Genomic DNA, 27,190 nt, shown 5'->3' on the forward strand with positions numbered 1-27,190 from the left:
GTCAGAACAGAGGTGCATTGGAGACAACTTACACAGGCTTACAAAAATCATTGGTAAACATCTCTGCATTCAGTGGCATCACACTGGATAGGTTGAAATCAGCCATTCCAGAAGGTATTTATTGCAAGGTCATTGCCAATGACTATGAAATAAGGTTAACTGGGCCAGGATGTAGCTCAGTGACATAGGACCTACCTGGCAAGTGTAAAGACCTGAGTTCAATTCCTGGTATTAAAAAAAAAGAATTGCTCTTAATATAAGGCTATATTGAAAAGCCAGTCATTAACATTTATCATCATCCTACTGGGTCACATTAACTGGGATTCTATATCTCAAAAACATATTAAAAGAAAATTATAGACCAAAATCCCTCATAAACAAAAATCTAAATATCTTCATCAGAATATCAAGTAACTCAACTCAGCAAAACAAGTGGGATATAGAGTTATGAATGAAATGACAAAAACTCATAATTAGCTAAATGTTCTAAAGTTAATTCATCTATTTTACCAGATAATCAGAATAAAGAAAAAGAATATATGGCTTTATAAGCAGACATATTAAAGAATTTATTTAAATTTAGGTTGATAAAAATCTCAACAATTTAGGACCAGAAGTACATTTTCTCAATATGACCATGTATCAAAACTATGAAAAATACACAGGAAACATGTTACATATGGTTGAAATATCAAAAAATAAAGAAAATGTGAAACAAAGCCACGATGTTCACTGATAATCCTCTTCATTGCGGCCTCCTATGTTTCCAGTACCTCTCAGTAGCAACTTTCTGGAGAACAACTCTGATACATGCAAGTTGTTGGAGGACTCCACATCTAAGCTACAGAATCAATGAATGAGTTCAGGGAAGAAGAGTCAATAATATTAAATGCCTTAGATAAATCAGGTAAGGTAAGTTTTAAAAGAATTTCTTGGTGAAAGTTAAGGAATGGTGGAAATACAAAAGGATCAGAGTGGATTGGATGGTGAACAGAGGGTTAGGAAGTGAAGAAAGGAAGGAAGGAAATTCAAGAAGCTTCAAATGAAAGAAAAGCAACAAGAATATTACACACAGAGATAGATTTGTGACTAAGGGGTAAGTACTGAGCATTATTTAAGTCATTCATCTACACTTTGCACAGTGTAAAATTAGGAGTGGAGTTCACAGCTGTTTCTGAAAGGTAGAATGTTCACTTGTTCCTGGTCAGACCAAAGAATGGGCTCTGCATGTGGCTCCCCCAGTACGCAGCACTCAACCAGCAGCATCTTCAGTCATGCATGTGGGGCTTCGTCTACCTCTTAATGAAGGGGAGAAGGTGCTGGATTCCTTCTCCATGCAGTATGTGTCTCCTGTCTGTCTGCTCTTCCTTTTGGTGATCCACTTTTGATCCTTCGAATTTTGGGTGACATTTTTTTCTAGAGTCATTACCTTTAAAGTAGGAGGATTTTTTATTCTTTTTTCATTTCAAGGAAAAAATTGACTGCAAATTGAAATATCTCCTACCAGGACAGAATTTATTCAGAAATAAATTCAATAATAATGCTTCTATTACAAAAGATGCTTTATCCAGAGAATTTTATAAAAAGGAACGTTAGCTTTGGGTACAAACATTCAGCTATTTATTATATTTCACTGAGTCTGTCTTAAAAGTATAGTTGATATAAGGGTGTCCTGTTCATTTGATACTACCTTTGAAACCAACCACATCTCAGAATTATCATAAATAATTCAATCAACTGAAAAGTTACAAATTAAAAACTATTTCATAAGTAAAATAAATCAAGAAAAGTCATCTCTGAAATAATGTGCTAGATTGTTAAAAAAATACATAGTATTTTACAGTTCCTCCCATTAAGGTGACATCTCTTTCTGTATTCCAAGAATGCAGGGTTAGCCAGGTGGTTTTTTTTGGCCAGTAGAACATTAACAAGTATAATATAAAATAGGCTTGAAAAAATTTGTTCATAAGAATATGCTCCTTTTCTGCCTTTTGGAACCTGTCCCTCGTAGAAAGAAATTAGGCTAGCTATAAATGAGTTCATTCAGAAAAATCTAACTTTAAAAATTGTCATGGCTTTTCAGTTGAGTAAATGAAATCTGATACACAGAAACCCACATAAGTCTAGTTTTTGAGAGTTGTACAAACAGACTTCAAGAGATTGAGAAAGTTCAAAACAAAAAAAGATAACCGTTACCCATTTTTTAGTGACAAAAAGAAAACTGAGAAATGTCTCCAGATAAATATTTTGCTTAGGAAAGGACAAGTATCTCAACAACAAAACCAAAATTTACGAGGGAAGAGTAAAGCAATAGAAAAGAGAGCCCTGTCCTGCAAGTTAAGCTTTACTCCTAGTGTAGGGGGAACTGGAAGCATGTGAACTATTCTAGCCTTACTGTGTACCAGTGACTACTGTATAGATCCCGTTTGTTGGTTGTAGTTGTTTTGATCTTAACCAACTGATCAATGTTCAGTGGCATTTTTTTAGTCAAGTCTCTGAATCTATGTTTGCTCATTTGCATTCATAAAAGACTAACCCTATGATGCTTGTCTTGACCCTGTTAGCAGGCTTGAAACAGATTTTTGGCAATACTGTGAGAGTTGATAATATTTTATATATTAGGAAAATGTAAATAATTGTTGCGTTAGCCTAGAAAATGGCAAATTTGAGGGGCATATTTGGAAGCAACTCCCATAAAGGTGTTGAATCTATTTTTCTACTCCTTGAATCTAGACTAAGAAATGGAACTTGCTTTAGCTAAAATGAGTTTGAACATTTGAACTAACATAATTATTGTATGTAAAAGATAGGTTATAGGAAGTAGAAGGTGGAACTTTCTCAAGCTGGAAGAAATCAAGAAATGGAGGGAGAGGATAGTGAGAGGAGGAAATGGGAATGACAAAAGGATTAGGGTATGTTATGGGCATGTGCCAACTCCACGCAAGGATTGTAAACATTGTGTGCTATGAACATGTTGTAGCAAAACGTTAAAAAGAGCTTTGACTGACCTTGTGGATCATGAAAAATGTGTGAACTGTTGCTTCTGTTGCCCCCGCTAGAATCCAGATTAAGTTACTAAAACCTTCTGAGAAGAGTCAACCCTCAATCAATCTTTTACTTGACTATATATTGGTAAATGAGTCAGGTCCTGGTGAGAATCACACAGCATTCTCCTGAGCTAAATACAGTACTTATTTTAAGTTACTAACTTTTAGAATGGGTTACTGTACAGAAAAATTCCTATGAATAATTTTACCAAAATAAACACATATTTTCAGGGAAGTTATTTAATTTTGATGAGAGTTGCCAACATATAATTCAAGTAATCTCTGGCATAGTCTTTCAGGATGATTCTTATGGCCCAATTTCAAAATAAATGTAGTCCTAAAATAAAAAATGACAAATAAATGCAATTAGGATGGTTGAATAGTAGAAACAGCTACAGGTATTAGACATGTGAATGTTTCTTAGATCTTAGGCTATAATAGCATGAATGTAACATATTAAAAAACAAAATTCTCAGGATCAGAATTCCCAGGCACCAAAATCTAAGAGCATAAGAATGATTGACTACTACTAAAAACATCAAAGTAACAAATTTGAGTATTAAGGCCCATAGAGATCAGCAACAAATTCTAGCTCATTTATTTATAAATATATTTTTAAAATTTGTATAGTAGAAAATTGGAAAAGAGAAGGGAAAATTTTATAGTCAAACCTTAAAAATCTACCATTAATAATTTTGTTAAATTTTTTTCTAGGAAGACACAACTGATTTATACTATAGTTAAATTTTACCGTTGTACTGCATAAAATATCTTGAGTGTTCAGGTCATTACAATTCTTCAAAAATTCATTTTGAGCCCTTTTTAGTTTAGTTTAACATTTTATATATATCACATATGCTTTTAAAATTTAGGTTACTTTTTTTCCTTATTTTTAAAGAATTTGATATATAAATCTTGTATTGTTTACTATAATTCTTATGCATAATTATTTGTATCTAAATAAATGGAAACATTAATTTTTTACCATTTCAATTTATTCCCTAGAAGTTTTACCTGTAGTACATGAACACTTGATTATATCATCCTTCATCAACATTTAAACTTTATCCTTAAAAGAATAACTTTATGATAAATGAAGGAGAATATTTTATCTCTTTTTGTGTGCTTTCAAAATATCTTCTTGAATCCAGTGGTTACTTGCATTCCCTCTTTGACAAGTTGTTTGAATTTTTTTCGAACTCTTTGTTCATTTCTATTGGGAACTTGATATTTTTCTTGTCATTTAGTGCAATTTTTGTTAACATGAAACTATTATTTCTTTTTTTTTAAGGTAATGAAATAAAAGAACAAGACAGAACACAGCCAATTGAGACAGTGCAGTGAAATTGGTACAGAACATCACAGCAGGTTATTGGGATAACAATAATAAGTGCCATAGTATATCTCGTTATCTTCACAGTAGTTGTTCTTTCAATTAGGTATAGCAAAATCAAACCAAACACAATATTATAGAGCTTATCAAAACAGAATATTGAATAGAGCAATACAATTAATCAGAACAAAGCAAAACAGTAATAACTATTTGCCTCAAAGAGATGGTAGAAGGAAATCCCCCTATTTGCTATATTGCATGTGGTCAACCTCCTAAGAGATGCTCAGACCTCCGGGATGGTTAATGGCTACTTACCAGGGAAGTGGGTTGGTTGCTTGGTTTCCCAGCACCCCAAGTTCCAACATGGCATGGATCTCGGGAGACTCTGGGTGGTTCTTGAGAATATTATTCCTTGGTCATATTTTGTGCCATATATTTTCCTTACTTCAGTTTTTGCTTTTGATAATATTTTGATAATGACTTGTTTTGAAGCATATTGGATTTAGTGGTCTGTTATTGTGTGATTTCCTAACTTAGATCTTTTCAAGCCAAAGGCTAACTGTGGTATTTGTTCTTTTATCCTGGTTTTCTCAGTGGACGCAATATCTCCTTCATTATACTGCTTTTGGATTTGTTTTGTCCTTTTGTTAAATTTTCAGATTTAATTAACATTAGCTTTTTAATTTTCTCTTTTTACTCAATTTACTTCCTGCTATCCATTTTCTTTAAATCTTTGAGTGTATACCATGACTTTTGTAAAATATTATTATATATTTGATGTATGTAAATTTTTTCATTACATCTCTTTAATTTTTGAATTATTTATATTTATTTACATTAAATAAAGATATTTAAAATGTAATCATATTTATTTTTAGTAACTTCTACTCTCATTTTCTCAGGCAATGAAGGTCTGCATGATACTAACTACCTAAAATTTATTGAGATGTACTTCTTGGTCTTCTATGAGATAAATTATTGCCCTCAAATGATGGTTGTTTGAGAACAATACATACTAATCACTTTACATGTTAATCACTTGGGGAGAAATTCTATAAATGGCCATTAAATCAGTATTGTTATTTTTTTTGTTCAAGTTTTAAGTAACTTAATTAATATTGTATCTCGTAGCTAGTAAAAATTTAGACCTGTTGATAAATTTCTCATTATGAGGATGGCTTTATTAATCTTTAACTTTTTAATGCATCTCTGTTTTGAGGTTGGGTTACTAGGTTCATATTAAAAATAAAGTCTAAGATTAGTCTAAGTCTAAAGTCCAAGTCTAAGATACAAACAATAAAATCTAAGATTCTTATTGTGTCCTGTTTGAGTAAAGATTTTATCATCATGTAGTTAATCTATCTTTGTCTTAATATTTTCTGGTCTTAAAGTCTAATTATTCTGATTTCAGCTCTTTTGTCATTCTTGCCTGTTAATGTTTTATCCATCCTTTTTTTTTCAAAGTTTAATTATTTTAGGTTCATCCCTTATAAAGATCCAAGATCCCTTAAAAATTCTCTAAAACTGTTTCTATCTTATTTTTTAAATCTAATCAGTGTTATTTTATGTTGGAATCAAATAAGATTTTCATTGCTTTTCTTTTTCATTAGTACATGAAGAACATGATGACTGTTTATCATAGGAAATATGTGCATGTACATAACATGTCTTTGATCTTTTTTTTATTCCCTTCCTGCCTATCCCTCCCTGATCTTCTATCTCTTGTTCTTCTTCCCATTTAAAAAATCTCCCTACTTCTTATTATCCATCTTTTTTTTTTATTTTTAAGTTTATGGTATAAGAGAAACAAGGCAATATTTAAACCTGTGTTTTATTTGATTTATTTCACTTAACATTATAGTATCCAGGTGCATCAAGTAATCCTTCTTTATGGCGCAATAATTCTCAACTGTGTCTAACTATCACAGTGTCTTTATCTAGTGATCTGTTGGTGGGCACAGAAGCTGTTTCTTACAAATTGTGCTAAGCTCTATCTTACATGATGAGTTTGTACATTTATATTTGCTGCTAATTACTGTAAACTCTTGTATAGAATATATTTAATTGACATCTTGATAACTTGCGGTGTGAGGACATAATGTTGACCGTCTCTACAGGACACAAGAGTTAAGATGCCATTACTGAAGCAAATATTTGGCTCTTACCAGGTGTCAGAACAACTGAATCTCTAGAACTATGAGAAATAAATTTATATTGTTTAAAACTTACTAGGTTTCAAGTATTTTCTCATAGCAGTATAGTGGACTAAGACTCTAAGTTTCCAAATTAACAATACATTTTCATTTAAATCAAATGCTACACAATTTTATAATTACAATTTAAAATGATAACCAAAACTGGTAATTTATTTATTGAATAAAATTTTTTCCATATTGTTAGTGGGTTAATGTTTTTTTTTTTTTTCCATTAAGAAAAAGGTTTAAACTTCAGTGGTCATGGTTCCTAGGGCAGTCTAGATTTTGCTTTCTTTACAGTGTGAACACTGAAAATATGATATAGTTTGGAGACCAAGGATGAGAGCATAAAGGAACAAATTTCAGGGACAATTAACTGCAAATTGTGAAGCATTATTAGTAAAGTGCAACGATAGGATCAGAAAATACAATTTTCAGGTAAGTAGAATAGAAGTCAACTCACAATGAGGAAACTTGCTCCAAGAATCAATGCTTTACTTTTAACATCAAGGTCCACTGGAAACTGGATTCTAAATTTATTAGCATCTCTTTGTTGTTCCCTCACAAATCTGGTGCACTGCTTTGAAATATTTCCAATATCAATTTCTTCTTCCAGAGATGATAACTAAAAGGAAAAAATATATGTATAATATTAGCTGAAAATATCTGAAATAAAAAGCAAGGGTATTCTTTTAATAATTTTAGCAATCAGTGTAAGTTATATTCAAGAAAAATACCTTATACTTGCAAAAATAGACCTTTATACTTTACATTCATAGAAATTATACCCATTATTAATAAATAATGCAACATAGACACATGACAGCCTGGCAAACATCTATGGGCAATGTTTACCTAATTTTGATGTGAGAATCGGTTTAACTATAATTTGAAACCACTAACTTTTCAGCTTTTTTCCATAGTTAATCCAGTTCTTCCAAAGTGATTTGAATTGTCTGGATTCCTTCATCTTTTTCTCATCCCCACCTTTTCCTATTTAGATTCCCTAAAGCATCATTTCTTTTTGGTTTGTTTTTTTTGGTTTCAATTTTTGATTAAAAATTACATGTTTGCTATAGCATCACTTCTTATACCAAATAATAGTAATTCTTTCAGCATAAGAAACACTCAGGCAAACATAAAACAACAAACCTAGAGAAATCCTACTGATTGCCTTTGAGTGGCATAAGGAAAGAGGTATGGAAATAGAACAATAGAGGGCAATAAACAGACTAAAAAATGGAGAGGGTGGTTTTACAGCGAGGGGCTTGGTGGTAATCACATCATTTAAGCTGACATTTAGAGAATCAGAAGAAATTGGTGATGAGAGAAATGAAGAGAGAGAGAGTATCCCAGAAAGAGAAAACAACATCTTGTGACTAAGGAGACATCATAACTGGTGTGAAGTGGGAGAGGGGCTTAATGACACACAGTGAAAGTGACAGGTATACAGACCATTTATCTGTTCTACGTTATAGTCTTGTAAGTAGTGAACAGACCATTTCTACGCCTATTTGTTGCTAATTACTTATATTATCTTAGATCTCATGCTAAATAAGAGACTGTTTGATGTCTGCTGAACCTCCACATTTTCTCTGTTATTTGGTTCTTTTTAAATCAGATCATGCTAAGGATATATTGATTAGAAAAATACCTCCCTCTCCACTCTGTGCATTACCTAGCTTGAAATAGCATTAGGGTAAGGCATTTAGACAAGTCATTCAAGATAAAATTAACCTAAATAGTTGATATTTCTTTGCAGTGATTTTTGGCATTAATTTTGATTTTTAAAAATATTACTTTCAAATATGATTACTTTAATCACTGAGTTTTTGGGAGCCCTTACTATTTTATACTTACAAGGGTACCTTATTTGGCTCACCCTTGTCCTGACCCTAAAACCACCTACTATTTTATCTCTCTTCTCTTTTTCTTAGGCAAAATTATTAACACGTTTACCCACATTCATGCATAAAATGACTTTCTTGCTCCCTCTTCTTGGAGCTTACCAAGAATGCCAGCTTTAACAAGGTTTTGCTTCAAACTCAGAAGAAATTGAGAGTGTTTATTTACCTTAGAGAACATTTTGAGGACATTAGAATAAAGTAGCATTTGTTACATCATATTGCAAGAAGTACAACAATGCACAAAATCATTAAATCAGTACAAATGAGCCAAGGTAGTTTTGACTATTAAAATTCTGTGCATAAGCAATTCTGTTACTTTGGTAACTAATTGGAAAAGGAGTGGAATACTTTGTACTCATTTCATTGTTTTCCAAACTAGCAATATTGTAACTTCATTTGTTTATGTATATTTTACTTAATCTGATTATGCAGATGCCAATCAGAATCAGGATCATTAATATGAACTGAAATTTTTGTAGGGAAAGAAAGAAAATTAGGTTTTTAGTTGTGTTCAGTTTCCCAACTTTATTTTCTTAATGTCCTTGTTGAACATTTAGTCTTCATTGCTTTTGTATATCTAATATTTTATCAAATCAATAAAATTATTTTTGCTGCTTAAGAATCTTAAGCATTAAGTAAAGGAAGCAAGTTGTTTAATTTTATTAACTGCATTTTTTATGTGTACCAATATTCAAGATTATTTTCCACATGTTTACCAAAGTCTGCGAAGCAAATTAGCAAACATAAAAATGTTCAAGAATTTAGTCATAGAAATTTCAGAATTTTCTGAAGTGTAAAACATGTATTAACATTGATGTGTTACCTATATGCAAAATTATCTCATTTTCCTTTGCAGTAAAGTTTAATTTTCTCTTACAGTATTATTGAATTATTAAATATCAAATTTGTTGTTTGATAAGAATATTCTTTAAAGATAGCTTTGCCTTATAAGGTACATGAACTATTAGGACTTAATTAAACCAGGGCACTATAAATTAGTAAATCAATTTTTGAAAAGAGACAAATTGTAATAGTAATAACATATTTTTCTTTTAATTATGTGAACAAATTATATATACTAGAAAATAAGAAAATTATTACCTATTTTGAACATTATAATCTTAAAATATTATGAATTACTCACTCTAAAATTTAGATTCCAGAGACAGTTGGAAACTAAACATGGTCCTTTGATTTTCATTACATCTTTCTTATCCTTGCTTTTTATTTTAAACTTTGGGAGAAATGGATGAAAATATTGATAAACATATCCAATTTTTTCACCAGGTGGAGCTTCAACTATTAGCTACAAAAGATTGAAAATCATATTGGTCCAACATACATGTTAGATTTGTAAGTAACAGTGCATTTAATTACATGTCACCGTCTAACCCTGCTATATTAGAACAGAACTCTCTGATTAAGGTATGCTTCAAGGCTCAGAAGGAATATGAACGTGAAAAGTGGAAAGACCTAAGGCTTAGTGTAAAATCCCTGAATTAAGACCTGACCTTCCTATTTACCGGCTGCTTAAAATGTGGACAAGTGTCAAGTCTGGAATTTCCTTTATGTTTGCAAAAGGATAGAAACAAAATCCTTCCTTAGGCATCCATGAAGATCACTTTATAAACTGCCACTCCAGCGAGATAGGCCTTAAACTGCTTGACAACAAAAGCTATTTACTTATCTAATATGTCTATGTATTCTCATAATTCTTTGACAATAAAAATACGAATTTTTGCAATTATTTTTCCCCATTGTCATTTAAAGTCCACTTCATCAGAGTCAGTAGAGACTGGCTGAGTAAACTTGCTTTGTGAAGTACAGTGGTTAGCAATGCAGCTTTTGGAAGGAGCTCTATACGGACTGATAGTCTTCAAGTTCTATTATGTGTGAAGTTTGCAAGATAGCATATTACTAATTGTATTAAAAACATACACATAGTGTCAACATACATATACTTCACAAATACTGATAGAATAACTGTGGGAAGTTAGGTAAGAAACTATGAGTTATATCAGAAGAGGGATATGAGGCCTAGGAAACAAGCATTTGCAAGACATTGTTTCTCTTAATTATTCAATTACCCTGCTTCCTTCCCTCTTCCCTCTCCTCTCTTTCTTTTTTCTTTTCTTCTCCTTGTTTAACTTTTTTTGAAGTAGGTATTACTCATTCCAAAAAGAAATCTGGTAAATCGTGAAGGTAATAATCATAGTATAGTTTTTAAATCTCCTCAAAATTCCCATAAAAAGGACAAAACAAATATGATTGTAAAACAAAACAAAATGAGTGCCAAATTCTTTACTAAAAAAAGTAGGGAAAACAGCACAAAACCTCAAAAATACATATAAATGTACTGAAACAAGAAACAAGAACAGCAGGAAAAAAAAAAAAAACCCACAAGGTATTCCCCAAATCCATGAAATTCAGATACCACAAGTATTCATTACAAAAATGAAAAGCCATCTCAGTATAAAAGATACAGAAAGGCAATTGAAAGTGCAATGGAATGAAATAGTTCTTAATTTGTTGGCGGCTGTGAGAAGTTTGAATTGTGATGAAGCACTGCAGACACAAGAATTCATTGAGTAGTCCATCCAAGCATCCCTCATGTGACAATGTAAACAAGGTTGAGCCAATGTCAGTGTTCACATCCAGTGACATCATAGTAAAAAGCGAACAATGTTCAGATATTGTTCCTACAAATGATGAATTTACACTAGAACCTGCCTTCAAAATATAAAACTTGACCTAACATTCTTTTGTTTTGTGTTGGGAATCAAACTCAGAATCTTCCAGACAGGCACTGAGCTCTTAATGTTCATTTTGAGCATTCATTGTGAAATAAACTTTTAGAAATGGAAGATGATATGATCAGAGGTATAAATAAGAACTAGGAAAAGTCAGAAATGTAGTGACAAAGGGACAAAGGTAGAAAATAAAGAGAGTATGAAAATGTCAAAGCTCAAAAAATATTAGAAAAATGGAAAGAATTAGCTCAGAAATCAAAACACAGGAAGAAGGCAGTACAGACATCACCAAATATATCATAATGATACGGGAGTCAGGGAAAAAGTTTAAAATATGTAAGTCTCAAGAAAAAAACAATGAAATTGGATAAGTACACAAATCTATAAACCAATAAAACTTCTCTAAATAAATGAAAAAGCTCATCTATCAGTTGAAAGGACATGCCTGAATAAAACCAGCCTACAATACTCAGCACTGAGACATGATTTAGAGGTTATGAAAATGTAAAAGAAAAAGATCATTCAAAATATAACAAACCAATGAATCGCTCATAAGGAGGCTTATTGTATCATTTCCTTTATATCTGGTGACTTTCCTGTTTTATGACTTGTTATTTGAGGACTGACTCCAATCAATGTGGCTGTAATGAGGTGTTGAAAATTGGGTGGAAACCTCTAGTGTTACCGAGAAACCAGAGAATTGAGGAAACCAAAGACATTGGAAGATAGAGGAGAAAATCCCCGAAAGGGAAGAGCTAAAGGTAGGCAGCTTCAATATATGTGTGTGTGTATTATTCCCCAAATTTCAGTTCAGTTCCTGAGCTATCATATGTTTAGGGCAGATACTAATAACCCCAGTTCAGGCTACAGCTACTGATCGGAGATTTCAGTGTGTCACTCAGGTAGAGAAAGAATTTTGAATGCAGCTTCAGCCAATTTATCATCCAAGGAAGCAAGCAAAAAGAAGCCAGCATTCCTCAGAGAGACACACAAAAGTTTTAGCTTTAACAAGGCATCATTTTTAATATCCGCAATAATATAAAAATTACTTCAATGAATAAAAGGGGACAATACTTCAGAGAAAATGCAATCAATGAAAATTTCGATGTTAGATTTGGTGGAAGGTTAAAGCAATTAGCAAAACTCCGAGTAACTAAGGGTCAAATATACTCCTTATAAGACAAAAATATATATCACAATACAGAATCAAATCTAAAATAGCAAGTTATAGAAATAAAAAAAATCTTTACTAAAATTATTTAATGAATGGTTTCAGAAAACAATACGTATTATAAAACTGAATTTAAAAATTTTAAAATAAGGGGTAGCAAAGTATCAAAAAATATCAAACATCTAACATCTGTAACTAAAAACACAGAAATAGGTATGAGAATGAGAAGCATAATATACTTTAAGAAACTATGGCTCAAATTTTCAAAACTCAGTGAGAATTCTCATATTCACATTACAAGAAGCTCCTCAAACTGAACAGAATGAGTACAGATGAAATTACATCTAGCCACATCATAGTTAAGCTACTGAAAATCAGCTCATGTCAAGAAAGCAGGCTTCCTTTCAATGAGTAGTCAAGGAAAAAAATGAGGGCATTGTCCATTAGTACTTTAGTAATCTAATTTGAAAACAGTATTCTGTCTTCAGCCAAATGTTATGCTAACAGAAGCCCCAAGCAGACTCCTTGACTGTAACATTATGAGACTCTATGAACCAAGACCGCCTAGCTAAACCATTTCTAATACTTCACCTTAAGAATGTATAACATTACTAATTTTTTAAATTGAAGCACCTCACTTTGAGGATGGCAGAAGACTACTAAGGAGATAAGAAATGTGACTGATCTAATGGTAATTGATCTGACATTATTAAACCGTTTGTATAACAATAGCAACATACACATCTTTCAGATCTGTATGAATACTCCACAAAATAAGTCATATATTCACTCAATAAATAATTCTTGGTAAACTGAACAATTATGAATGATAGTGCTTTAAATTTGGGTATGGATGTATATCCCTATGAAATTATGTCTTTAATGTTTTCAGGAAGAATGCTAAAAAAGGAATATTTGGGTAAAATGAAATTAATATTTTTAGGTTTTGGCAGGGATCTTCATTCTGATTTCCGTAGTGGTGGTACTCTGCCGTATAGAAGGATAAACTGGAGGCATTTGTAGGAAAATGCATAGAGCAGGATGTTAAGTAGGATAAATCTCACACACAAAGTTAAATGTCATGTGATTTCTCGTAAATGTGAAACATACACTATAAATAAACAGTAAAATAAGACACAGATCTCATGAGATAAACATATTTTGTGTGTGTGTGTGAAAAGGGAAGGGGAACAAGAAATGGAGAGAGGAGTGGAGAGGCTGAAAAAAGAATTAAGAAGTGTCATGTACGTGTACCAGCTCCCTGAGCAGAATGTAATCATTAGGCACTGCAGATAGGTACTAATAAGAAATTACAAAGTGGTAAGTTTAGAAATAGGGAAATAATACAAAGAATTTTGTCCACAGAAAGGAATGAAAAGTAAACAAGAAGCTATGAATACACCTTAAAATTTAGAAAATAAGCAATAGACAATAAAAAATCTTCTAAAAACTGACAGATAATATGCTTAATGATAAAGGCTGATTTCTTTCCCCTACAATCATTACAAAAGTTAGGACTACCTTGTCTCCTACTTTTATTCATTTTATTAATTTCTAAAAAGGATAAAAGGTCAATAAAATGAATACATTCATGTATTTGCTTGTACAAATATAAAGCATTCAAATAAAGTAGTAAACTGTATACTTCTGTATCACAGAAGAGTAAAGACCACTTTTAAAATCTACAAAAAAAGCTGCTTGAATTTATAAGTGATTTCGGCAAGTTCAAATGATACTTAGTCAACACACATAGACCAATTTAAGGTATATGTAAAAACATGGAAAATTTAAATTAAGATACTAATAGTAGTATAGTATTATAATATACTAAATCTAAAGGCATTAAATACTCAAATATACCCCACAAAGAATATTCTGAAAACCTAAATGTTAGAATAGGACTAATGAGGACTAATTATTAAAGAAGACCCAAACACAAGGAGATGTATACCATAATCACTGAGCATAAGATTCCTTTTCAATTGAATATTCTTGGTGCCTTTTTTGAAAATAAATTGTTAACATATGTGTATAATTCTGGAGTCTCACTCTTTCATTGTTGTTACTAATTCTCACTTTGTAGTTATTTGATCCAAAAATTTAATTCTTTCTCATACTTTTTATACCAAGGGATTTTTTTGTACTTAAATTCAGTGTTTAGATTTTATCACACTGCTCAGTGTTGAGGCTCTTTTGAATATACGCAAACGCATTCTGAATTACATGATACAAAAACATTCACTGACCTTTTGTAGGCAGCAGGTACTCCAGCAACAACTGCATCTTAGAGCTTTATGCATAGTAATTATGTCTTGACCTACATTGTCATAGACTGTCAGAGTAAAAGGCCTTGAAATTCCACAAAGATACTGGAGGAAAAAATTATTTCTCTCTTCTGCAAAATAAATTCTCTGTCCTTGATTATTCATGACCTCGTAGGTTTTATTAATTTGCAAAAGATCAAGTACTAAAGAATGACACAATATGGTGATTTATTAGTAATATAATACTCATGTAAGAATTGTATAAATTACATATCAAATTACTTTCAAATGTGGGGCTTACTATAGATAATAAAGTATTTGACTTTCGGTAGTTTATTAATACCTTAGCTTCCCCATGTAGAAAAGTACAGATTAGTTACTCTACTGGTTATTTTTACTGCTAAAATTCTTTTCATGCTCTTATGTATAATTTTAATTCCAGAGAAGTTAACCTATTACTGTCATGTTTTGAGTTATACTAAATTTTGCTTCTCTTCCTTTTTATTTTTCTGCAGAATATCAGAAAGATCCTATCAGGATTCAATCTGAGTACTATAAATAAGAAAAATATTTTACTTATGCTAACTTAAAGGATATGGGAAGGACTCTAATATATTATTTAGTAAAATAACCCAATTCACCCTTTTGCAAAAAAATGAAAATATTAACTTTTGACTTAATGATTTTACTTTTGCAATTTTGCAAATATAACTAGTCTTAAATTAAAAAAATAAGCACCCAAATATTAATTATTGCTGTATATATAATAAGAGAAATTAAAACACAAATAAAATAGGTATCAAATAATAAGACATGCTTTCTCTATATTCCCTCCTTAGGAGTACTATATAGTTATTTAAAATGCTAGGATTTTATGACTGAAAAGTACCATCAATGAATAACTATAAGACTTTCACAGGCTCTGATTAAAAGTGACGTTTTTATAAACTCTCACCAAAATAATAGTTATTTTTGTGATAATGGTAATCAAACTCTAGGCTGCCCACATACTAGGCAAGTACTGTGTCAGTGAGCTACACCCTTAGCCTTCAAAAGGTTACGTTAAAAATCATTTAGAGGAAATTATCAGTTGTGCATAGGTTACTTTTTCTCTCACTTTTCATGATTTTTCAACTGTTCTTTTATGGGTACATGTTACTCTAATACACATTTAATATTTACTGCTAAACTTTAAAACTGGCATGCACACTTCCTCATTAATGATTTCATAGGCATATGAAAAGATTGGTATTTCTATATTGTGTTAACATACTAGAAAGGCATACATTTTTATTTTATAGTGAAAGCTAAATCATTGTGCAAAGTTTATATTATCCATTTTCCTTTCAAAATTAATTTTATAAGGAGGAATTACAAACGTGACACAAATTTTAAAATTGCAAAATGGAATGTAAAGTGAAAATATTTTCCTTTTAGTACTATTCCATTTTCTGTTTCTCCAATTTTATATATCACTACCGTATGCTTTATTTGGTGATTTTTTTAATTGAACAATATACTTTGGTGATACCCATGACAATTCTTTAGAAAATATTATTCTTTAAATAACTGCAGTGTTAAAGTACATGAAATATCACTTAATTTAGTTAGTTTTATAAATTTACCCTGCATCAGAATCACCTGCACATTGATACAGCATAGTTGATTGAAAACTCACTTCTTGGTTTTCTGACTTAATTAGGTCTATGACGTAACTAGGGATCTGCATTTCTGTTCCGGCTCCAGATGCCGTTAATGCTTCTGCTCCCGGGGCCACACTTTGAAAATCACCAGTTTGGAGAACTATTACCCTACATGAATGTTTTGATCTCTCCCAAACTTTTTGTGGTTTATCAAATTAACAGCAACTACTATAATTCCTCTTTTGCATTTCTAAAACTGGTTTTTACCCTCTGATAACTTTTGTTTCTCTATTACATGCTTTCCTTAAGAGCGTTCACCCCTCACACAGCAAAGCAGGTCCATCAGGGCAGGCCAGATGTAAATCTTTGAGTCTCTTAAAACTGCTAGCTTATGACTAGTTCATTGTGAGTACACAGGGAGTTTCTGAAAGAAATGACTTATAAAATAAAGCACTTTCACGTGATGCAGCAAAAAAAAAAAAAAAAAAAAAAATCCAAAGCAGTATTTTTTTAATAGCAAACCTCAAATTGGAAAGTATGTTTTAAAAAAAAAAGTAAGTGCCCATTTTAGTCTAGAAATTTTATTTACACGGACTGTAGTTTCAACTAATTGAAAGACATACTTCTGTCACGTGACATTAAGATAACTGAGTTCTAAGAGATAGTTGAACTTCTCAGACTTGAAAACTACCTGGAAATTTACTACATTCTGCTTCTACTAGCAAAATTCCTGAAAAATCTGGAATTGTTTCTTCTTTCAGTGCCTGAATTTGAAGAATTCAGGATGGGAAAACAATTTCAGCTCTCCTATGTTTAGCAAACATCAAAGTGTGTATCAGTATCTTAAGCAATAAATATCTTTTTTCTTTTCCATGAGAAGACTACTACTACTATATTCATTTATTCAATCTCTGAGGATCTTCTGTCCTGTATTAATATAGTTGGCTTTATGTTTGCTTTCCTCATATGTAAGCAGCACTTTGACTTGAGTGTTGATCTAACTAAAACAAAACACATCACATCTTCAAATATGCATTCTGTGTATTTGGGTACACACCTTCCAAATCAAAACGTTGACTCACTAGTAATTGATTTACCTATTAGAGTAGAAAATAAAGACAGGTAGTGAAGTAATCAAATTAAACTTAAAGCACACACTAACAGAAATAAATCAATGCTTTTAAGATTTTTAAAGTAATTGATCAAATATCAATATCTAATTTTTCTGCCACAAATCTTCCACGCTGTAGGAGAAATTAAATATTACCATTTATTTTACCATAGAAACAGACAAACAGAAAATTGTTATTCTGTAGAATGTTTTATCTTATTATTAATATATTTAATATTTTAGTTAAGAAAACTTATTGAATAATATTTTGGTTATATATTTTATAAATGTTATTAAAATTCTGAAAGAATTTTCTACATGCATTTTAAAGTAAAAGTTTAATATAGTTTTTATCCAGATTCTAAAAGAATTTATTCCTTATATTTATATTCATTTGTGATATGTTTATAGCTAAGTATTGAAAATCTAAACAACCTTTTTAAACAAAGTATTACAAAATAAGATGTGACAATGATTACAGATCTCTGAACTGACAAAACTAATTATTCAGAGAGAATATCACGGGAAGTTATATTGAAATTGATAGCATAAACAAGTGATAATTTGATTTATACAATCTGGTACATAATAAGCTTCCTAATATTAGTATCTATAATTCACCTTTGTATATTAGCCCATTAATTCTCAAATATTAGGTGAAGTAAAGATCTCTGGAGTCAATTTTTAAGTTGCGTTCTTAAAATCCAATCCCCCTTTTTGAAAAAAATAGGCATTTATTCTTAAATAGGTTTCTGAGAAAATAAATGTATAAGTATAAATGTAATATTTAAAATGCGACCTTAATATCTTAATAAAAATGAGAATTGAAATTGAAATGAAATATAAAAATGTAAATGTTAACATTGTATTTTACTCTATAGTCAAAATTTCATAGCATAAATTATGATACAAAAAACCAAATATATATCATTATGGATCTAATCAGTTATCAAATGCATTACTATACCCCCGTCAAATGTTCCAATCCGGGTGGAGATTTCGGTATTGTCTCTGATGAAGTCTCCATCGTATTGCAGGCTGTTGGTCATAAAAATTCATAATCTGGATTATATAAATAGTCTAGAGTTGGACAGATTGAACTGCTTGAGCTACTTAATTTAAAAATTGAAATATATTCATGTGGTTAGAGTCAAATAAAAAGAAAGTAAGAAAGAGAAAGAAAGAACCAAAATCAAAATTGAACCTCAAAACATTCTCTATCTTGCAGATTTCACTTGTCTTCATCATGTGTCACCACTAAAAATAGCTTTTTCAATCAAAATATAGAGTAAAAGCTGGGGAAAAGAAAGAATCAATTTCCACTTCAGTTTTTCTTTTTCTTTCAATGGTGTATTACCCACACTGTATTTTAAATCGTTTTCAATGAAAACATTTGTGATTTTGTATGTGTATGCTATTTGTCAACTAAAACCAGAAAAAAAAAAAAACTGGAGAAAACAAGAAGTCAAACCATGACAAGCTAAGTGAAAAATGTTATACTTATTCCCATGTGACCTGCATGTACCTAAAAAAATTGCATCTTTGTTTCAGAATCACTTGAAAATGGCTATTAGAACTCTGTCCTCCATATGTCCACTGATCTTTTTTTGTGATTATTTGATATTAGTTATACAGAATAATAAACTTTGTTTTGATGTAATAGTTGCCTACTATAACATTTTGATTATTTTCACCCTACCTTTTTTATATTCTTCCCCCTTTCTTCCTTTCCTATGTGGTTTTTAATTTATAGACTGCTTACATAAGAGAAAACCTGTGATTTTTTAATTTTCTGAGACTATAACTGCTTAACATGATAGTCTTTAGTTCATCCACTTTAATGCAAATAACCTGATTTTGTTCTACTTTATTGTTCAGTTTTCTTTAGCCATTTAATATTCCATTTTCTTTATCCATTCATCTCTTGATAGGCATCTAATCTGTTTCCACAGCTTAGCTATTATATTATAAATCATAACATTTTAAAACATGAATATGCAAGTATTACTGTAGTATGCTATATTCAATTCTTTTGGCAATATACTGACTAGTGGTAGGGTTGGAACAAATGGTACATCCATTTTTAATTTTTTATGGAACCTTTAGACTAATTTCCATAGTGGTTGTATTAGTTTACAGTCCTTATGTGGGTACCATTTTTCTGTGTCCTCCCCAGCCAATATTCATTGTTTTCTGTCTGGTTGATGATAGCCTTTCTGACTGCAGTGAGAAGGAATCTCAAAGTAGTTTTGACTTGTGTTTCCTTAATAGCTAAGTTTCTGGGCATTTTCTCATATACTTGCTGTCAGTACTTCTTTTAAGAACTGTCCAATTCATTTACTCATTGACTAACTGAGCTATTGCTTTTAGGAGTTGCTCCCAAATGATTTTGGCCAGTTACTTTTTCTTGGGTGATTGAAATGTTTGTACAGATTCATATTTTATGATGTATTATAATTTACTGATTTTGAGATTTCATCCATACTTCATGTTCTTGAAATAAATCCTACTTGGGGTTGAGGATTTATCTCAGAGGCATAAGCGCCTACCTTGCAAGTGTGAGATTGCGAGTTTGATCCCCAGTACAGATAAAAGTAAAAAAAGAAAGAAAAGAAAAGAAAAATAAATCCTGCTTAGTCTAGATATATGACATTTTTGGTTAACTAGTAGTGGGGTTAACTATTAGTTTGTTTTACTAGCAGTGGGGTTGTTTGAAGATTTTTGTATTTACAGTTATAAAAGCTATTGTGCATTTTTCTTTTGTGCTGAGTCCCTTGTTTCAATGATTAAGGATAAAACTGTTCTTCAACAATAAGTTAAAGTGTTTTTTGTTTTCTATTTTTTTGGAATAGTAAGAGAATAGTTGGTGTAAGTGCTTCTTTGAATGCTTTATAGAATCACCAATTAGGATGTGGTCATAGACATCCTTTTGGGAAATTTTTGAAATGATGTCTTAATGTAAATTATTAAGATTTTATTTTTCAGTCAGTTATTGTCATTCACTGTCTACTTCACTTAAGTAATACAATTGAAAAACATACATCTCTTTCCAGTATTCTTTAAAGTCCTTTTTGTTCTTTATATTTTATGAAAAAATAAAATTTCATAACAAAATTATAAGAAAAATAGCTAATACATGTATTTGAAATCTTAAAAGTAGTTACTCAGGATATAAAACAAAGCCAAAAAGCTCTTTTACGAAGAAGAAATAAACAGAAAATAACTCTAAACTTTCTTTTTGATGAATTAAGAGAAAGCAATAGTACAATATAAATGACACAAATTAGCATGTATATGAATATATTTTCAAACAATGGAATAGGTAATTTGAGGAATTATTTGAGCTTCTCCCCACTTCCTATTTCTATCTTCTATTTTGCTCTTGTTTCTTGTCCCTTTTTTTCTCTTTCTTTCTCATCAGTTTATTTATACAATGAGTTTCACATGAAAGAAATCAGATGATACTTAAACTTGTAAATCTGACATATTTCACTTAACATTATATTCTCAATTTGCATCACTCTACCTATGAATTCCTTGAGTTTATCCTTCTTTATGGCAAGTTTTTCCTTTATGGCAAGTTTTTTATTCTTATCTTTTTATTTTTATGGGGTGGATGGTAATATTCCTTGTTCCACTCATGAGTCTTAATCTGTATCTTTATTTCTTTCCATGGTCATGTCATATCAACTAACAGGTTAATGTATTATTTTCATAAAATTCTCTCAATTTTTTAAGTAACATTTTATCTTAAATTAAATTTTGTCAGTATTAAACCAAATCCTACTATCCTTGGTAATTATTTTCATGCTATGGCTTTGCTGATTCTTCTTTTAACTTATTTATATTAAATGTATAGTAGACAACATAGGCTTACTTGTATGCTATTTATTCACTCAGCTAATCTCATCTTCTCAGCTGAATTGTTTAATCAATTCATTTATATTTATTATTTGTATAATTTGACTTACATGTGTTATTTTTCTTTTTTTCCTCTTGGGCTTCATGTATCTTTTGCTTTTTCAGTCCTCATATATAGTTCTTGTCTGCATAAAGTGAATATTTCCTCTAAGCATGTCATTTAATCCCTTGACTTATTTTTCTCTCTATATGTATGTATTATGTCTGTTACAAGTCATGTATAATAATCTAGAGTTTACAATGCAGATAGTACTTCTCATGTTCTTTAGATAAATATTAACTCCAGTGATACTATAAATATTACCTCAATATGATTACCTCCCTTTTCCCTGTTTTGTTTTGTTGTTATTATATATATATATATATATATATATATATATGTACTCTTTTATTAAAAATCAACCACACTGACGATGGATGACTTTTATTACATTAATCTTGTCATTATTTCTGCTTCCCTTTTTTATTCTTATGGATTTATTACTGTTTAAAGTCATTTCCTTAGCTCAATACATCTTTGTTTGAAATACTTCTTTTGGACAGCTATTCATGGATATGTCTTTTCTATGTTTTAGACTTAACAATATGAGCATAATGTTCTTAAAATTGCTTTTAAAATCAGTTATACAATGTATATCTTTATTTTCCTATGATCATCTGCAAACTTACTGTTTCATGCTACTGTGTTTTTTTTGTTGTTGTTGTTTTGTTTTTAATTACATGAGACAAAAAAGGCTGAGTGTGCTGGTGCCTATTTTTACCCTAGCACTCTAGGAGGCTTAGACAGGAACACTGCGAGTGTGAGTTCTGCCTGGACAACTTAGTGAGACCCTGACCCAAAACACAAAGTAAAAATAACTATAGATGTAGTTCAGTACAATGGCCTTGTACCACAAAAAATGCTACAGTCTAAAATATATTCATGATATATTTTTTACATATATTTTATTCACGTATAATCTTTTTTCACTAGATGTCATTCTTATCCTTTGTTCTGAGAAGAGCTTTCGAAACATTTTCCTAATTAAGTTCAGTGTCTGCATTGTCTAGAATAGTTTCTATTGATTGCATTTATTTCTGTGTTTGTGCCTGTCGTTGCATAATTTTTTGAAAACTAGTTGTTTTAACAAGATAACAAAGCTAGTAATCATATTTGTCTGTTTTACAGAATTGATTGTCATGTTTGTCTTATCTTTGCTTGTTGAATTTTTGAATTATTAGTGCCTATTCTGAGGTACATGCTACCTCTAATCTGTTTGCTTAGAAATCATCTACTGAACAGACTGTTTCTCATAAGTGCTTTCTACCCACCTATCTCCCAGCTGCTTCCAGGGGTTCTGCGTGTGTTTGAGGAGCATACTTTCAATGTTTTTGGCAGCTGTTTACAACCTTGGCATAATTTCTTCTCCTAGCTCCCACAGCTTTCAAGTCAGTCAAAGGTGAGATTATTTCCTTACTGAATTTCCTCCGTGTGTGTGTAGAGTTCTGCATGTATTTTTTTCTACACATAGATTTCGAGGAATATGTCAAAAATTTTAAAATATACCTTTTTGGATGTTCAACTTTTTCCTTTTAAGATATTTTAGTCAGCTTCCTAAATGACATTCCTACATTCCTACATTATTGCTTCCCTGTCACTGATGGTTTGTGAAAGCAGCTCTTTACCATTAATGGAGCACAATCTCTGCCAATGGGTTTCAAGGGAACTTCAAGACCAGTTAGTGACAATTCTTTGAGGATAATTGAATATTCTGAAATTCTGATACTGCAGAAATACTTTTTTTTAAATCAGTACTAGGGATTGAACTCACGACTGCCTGCTTGCAAGGCAGGCGCTTATGCCACTGAGCTAAATCCCCAGAAATACTTGAAAAGGTGGTTTAACCACTTCCTTGGCCTTCTCTCTAGGGTATGTTCCAGGCAATGTATGTCCTAATTTTAGTGTCTTTGGTAAACTAAATTAGATGGAAGTTCATCATATCAAGTCCTGGTTACTTTTTGCTTTAAAAATTCTTCTTCAATATTTTTCATTGTTATGTCATTATACTGAAGAAATAAGAAACCAGGCTCTGACTCCAACACTTTGCTTAGAAATCTTTCTCCAAATAAACATAGGATACAATTAAACTAAGTATTCTATCTTTGCCTACAGCAATTACCTTTCTTCATATTTCCAGTAACAGTTTGATTATTTTCTTCTGATTTCTCATTAACAGCAATGTTAAAATCACATTGCTCCTAACAGTGTCCTCAAGTAATAATGCAGACATTTTCTATTATTCTTTTCAAAATTCTTTTAGCTTCCATCTCTTACCAAATTTCAAAGTCATAACATAATTTTAGATAATCAATACAGGAACCTCTCACTAGGACCAAAAGCTGAATAGATATTGTATTTGTGCAATAACAAATCACTACATATTTAGAGGTATAAACTACATGCATATATTAGAGTTGTAAAGGTCAGAAATCTAAATTTCTTTAGTTTTGTTATTTCTGAAGCATTTTGGAAAAAAATATGTTTGTTTGCCTTTTTCAGTATAAGGCAACCTACGTTCTTTGGTTTTCTCAACCTTCAAAGTTAAGAGTGCTGGATTCTTTCTTCTTTTATTTTCTATATTTCCTCTTCAAAGGCCATGTGTGATTTTATGAAGCCCTGTGTACACAGGAAATACAGAATAATCCCCCATCACAAGATCTTTGCTTAAGTATTCATTCAGAATTGATTTGACAGGTAAAGAAATGTAACCCTAAATTTTGTGGTTTATGAGACACACATCTATGGTGAACATTATTCTGTCTATTACCTTATGACTACTGTATTATAAGGCTGTTTATTTTAAAGGCTGCAGTGGAGGAGGAGAAACGGGATGGGAATAAGGTAACTTCAATACATCAAAACGCTCTTCTGCCTGAGATTTCTGGGGTTTTTTTTGTAGAATAATGCACTTCAAATTGTTGTGAATCCTTAATTTTCAGAATTCTTAAAAACCTGATTCTCACTTTTATTTGCAAGTGTTCTGAAAGCTTTTGTTGAGAAGCAGACAACCAGAGACACTTACTTTAAAATAATATGGGGAGGGGTGGAGAGAGGAGAGAGGGAGAGAGTGTGAAATAATCAGCATGTATAAAGAGATTCTTGAAATTAAGAGCACACCAAAATGTGCCAACTATGTGCCTTGATAAGTCCACAAATATGTTTTACATATGGTGAATATAATTTTAAAGAACACTACCTGCAAAATAATTCGTATAGACTTCAATAAGCATATCGTTTTTATATATTAAATATTAATATACACATTATTTTGTTGATTTATATACACTTATTGGGTTCTAAATACATGCCATCAAACACAAAGTCATAATATAATCATGCTGAATCAGTTAGAGATCTATCACATATTTCTTCAAAGAATCTCCACTTACATTGTTGCCCTCTTCATGCTTATCTCTAATTTGATAAAGTAACATATAATTTCTAGTAGATCTGAAATATAAATACTGTTTTGAACACTGTCACAACTTAAATGCTTCCAATGTCACAGGACTTCAATGAACAGTAATAATTGCTCATTTATATAAAGCACTTCATCTGTGCCCTTAGAGAAAATAAACGTGTTATAGTTGACTTTAATCAAACACGTAGGTTTATTATCAGACTTACTCTATGAGATCACATACAAAAAAACTAGTGTGTCATAAGTAAGAATTTGCAGTTGAACGTAGGCATTAATAGGCCTTCCCTAATTCAACTTTCAGCTTAGTTTTATACAGCAATTATATAAACCTCAGAGATGGTACACTGTCACTTTGAACTCTTAATGGAAGCCTGGAAAGCCCAGGTATTCCAAAGAGGAACAGCAGAAGCACTTGTGAAAGCTCATAGGATGGAAATGGGGGGACAGATAGAGAAAAAGTCACAGGCTACAAAGTATATATTCTCTTTCCCTCATTGTAGGTCAGAAAAGAAGATGAGGTTGGAGGCTTTCTTACTCTGCGATGATAGCATTTGCTTCTGTGATCTTCAGATAGATTCAGCAAGGTCTGTGTCTTACCTGTATGCAATGCTGAGATTTATACTAAATTTATAAATCAATCGATCCTGTATGAAAAGAAAGATTTTTCTGTCATAAATCAGACTAACAGCAACAAATCATCAGTAAATTTATGGCCATTTTTGCCTGAAGACTATAGTTTTCTGATAGAATTACAAAGTACCCAGTTTTTTTTATCATTAAGTGAACTGTAGAACCAAAGGGAATCATCACATGGTGGCACCAGCATTTCAAACACAGTAGGGCTGAGGAGGAAATGATTACCTTAGAAATCAGCGTGAAGAGGCTTGGTCATCTACCTGGCTAACAATACACAGTGTCTCAGTTACTATAAGGAAGTGTCTAAGATACCTGGGAAGTTCCAAGCAGCTACACAGTAAACATTCTATTCAGAACCCTGTGGGCAATTAGTTCTACAAATACTTCCTTGTAATTTTTAAAAGTCTGGTAGCTTTTTGGTGACCTGGAATTGGAGGCACAGGCCCAAGGAGGAGTGCCAAATACTACCCAGGCCAAAGACAAATAAATGGCCAAGTTGAGGCCACCACTCATTAACATAGTGATTTCCAAAGGTCTTGCCACTCTTAGTTGAATAAAGAATAGGAAAACAATTTAAATCATTACATTGTGGACCACAGATGGTCAAAGAACACTGCCTGTTGCCATCTGGAGTACTGGTTTCCTTTCCTTCATGCTTGTGAGAGGATGCTACTGATAGGTCCACCTTCCCAACATATCAAAAGACTAAATAGGATGTAGATTAGAATAATATATTTTATAACAGTCTTTGGACAAAGGAAAAGGTGAAGACTGATTCCTAAACTTGTAGATCGAAAAATTCAAAACAGAAGAGCAACATTAATACATGAACACTGGGGGAAAAAAACAGTACAGAGCTTCCCTCTGACCTGAACTGTTCTGTGGGACCGCAGCTATGCATAATGCAATAGACAGGGACATCTGTAATCCTTCCCATCAAACCAAAGGATTTGGATTTCTGTGAAGAGATGTGTGTATTAAAGGTAATCTCCTTCCAGCCCATAATGTCAGTGCAGCACCTCTAGGTAATTTCCTATAAAGAAGGACAGATAAAGCACCTCATGGTGTCAGATCTTCAGACAACACAGAAGCCCTTTGACATCAATAAAGGGAAAGAAAAATGCAGAGGATGCTATTTAGTGAAAGGTGAGCTTATCCTGTCCAAAAGAAAGAAGAGAAGGGGAGGAAAGCGAAGAAGACAGGAGAAGGGAGGAAGGGAAGGGAGGGTAGGAAAGCAGAGAGGAGGGGAAAGGATGGGACGGGAGAGGAAAGGAAAGGAGGCAGGATAAACAGGTGACAGCGAACAGGAATTTTAATGGACTAGCATGCTGAAAATTCTTCCTGTAGTGAGACTAAAAAGCACAAATGAGCATTTGAGACCTGGGTTCTACTGACTGACAGGAACTTAGAAAGCTGGCAGAAATGACTGACTGAAAGAGATACAGATTGACTATTTCGCTATAGTATATTCAGAATTTTGAAAAATAGACATATTCCCTCACACATTGCTTCAATTAAGCCTGTTTTCTTAATTTTCAGTTCTTTAAATTACTGAAAATGTGCCATGTTTTCTACATTTACCAAAGTTATGAGGTTATACAGATATCTCAAAAATAAATAATTATTATTTAAAGAGACATGAAAACCTGAAATTTGTCACAGTAGCATGAGAGAAGCTTCAGTGTTAAGCAATAGCAGTGTGAGAGAAAAAGTATGTAGTAGATTATATTAGAGATATCCGATAGTGAGAT

The 27,190-nt window shown here is 31.7% G+C and overlaps 1 protein-coding gene and 1 long non-coding RNA gene across 6 annotated transcripts in view; one reads left to right on the forward strand and one right to left on the reverse strand.

The window, feature by feature from the left end:
* Window positions 1–27,190, forward strand: part of LOC106029116 (uncharacterized) — a 47,007-nt gene that overhangs the window by 5,151 nt on the left and 14,666 nt on the right. The window contains exons 2-7 of one of the 5 annotated variants that reach the window (XR_010047606.1): window positions 1–114; window positions 771–907; window positions 4,339–9,835; window positions 11,853–11,993; window positions 22,665–22,781; window positions 25,304–25,387. This is a non-coding gene — a long non-coding RNA (uncharacterized LOC106029116). Of the gene's footprint in view, window positions 9,836–11,852; window positions 11,994–22,664; window positions 22,782–25,303; window positions 25,388–27,190 lie in introns of all 5 variants that reach the window. The other 4 variants (XR_010047605.1, XR_010047608.1, XR_010047604.1 and 1 more) reach the window with 4 other exon arrangements.
* Window positions 3,220–25,735, reverse strand: LOC134476116 (phospholipid scramblase 2-like). Its single transcript, XM_063249151.1, has 7 exons — window positions 25,665–25,735; window positions 25,401–25,447; window positions 18,389–18,459; window positions 17,368–17,407; window positions 14,650–14,870; window positions 7,039–7,200; window positions 3,220–3,384 (listed from the first exon to the last, which is right to left on the reverse strand). The coding sequence occupies exons 3-7, from the start codon at window positions 18,446–18,448 to the stop codon at window positions 3,355–3,357; spliced, it is 513 nt and encodes a 170-aa protein (XP_063105221.1). The 5' UTR covers window positions 18,449–18,459; window positions 25,401–25,447; window positions 25,665–25,735; the 3' UTR covers window positions 3,220–3,354.

The sequence above is a fragment of the Cavia porcellus genome, unplaced genomic scaffold (assembly GCF_034190915.1).
Source record: "Cavia porcellus strain 051 isolate PalLab524CR breed Dunkin Hartley unplaced genomic scaffold, mCavPor4.1 scaffold_5, whole genome shotgun sequence".
Taxonomy (NCBI): domain Eukaryota; kingdom Metazoa; phylum Chordata; class Mammalia; order Rodentia; family Caviidae; genus Cavia; species Cavia porcellus.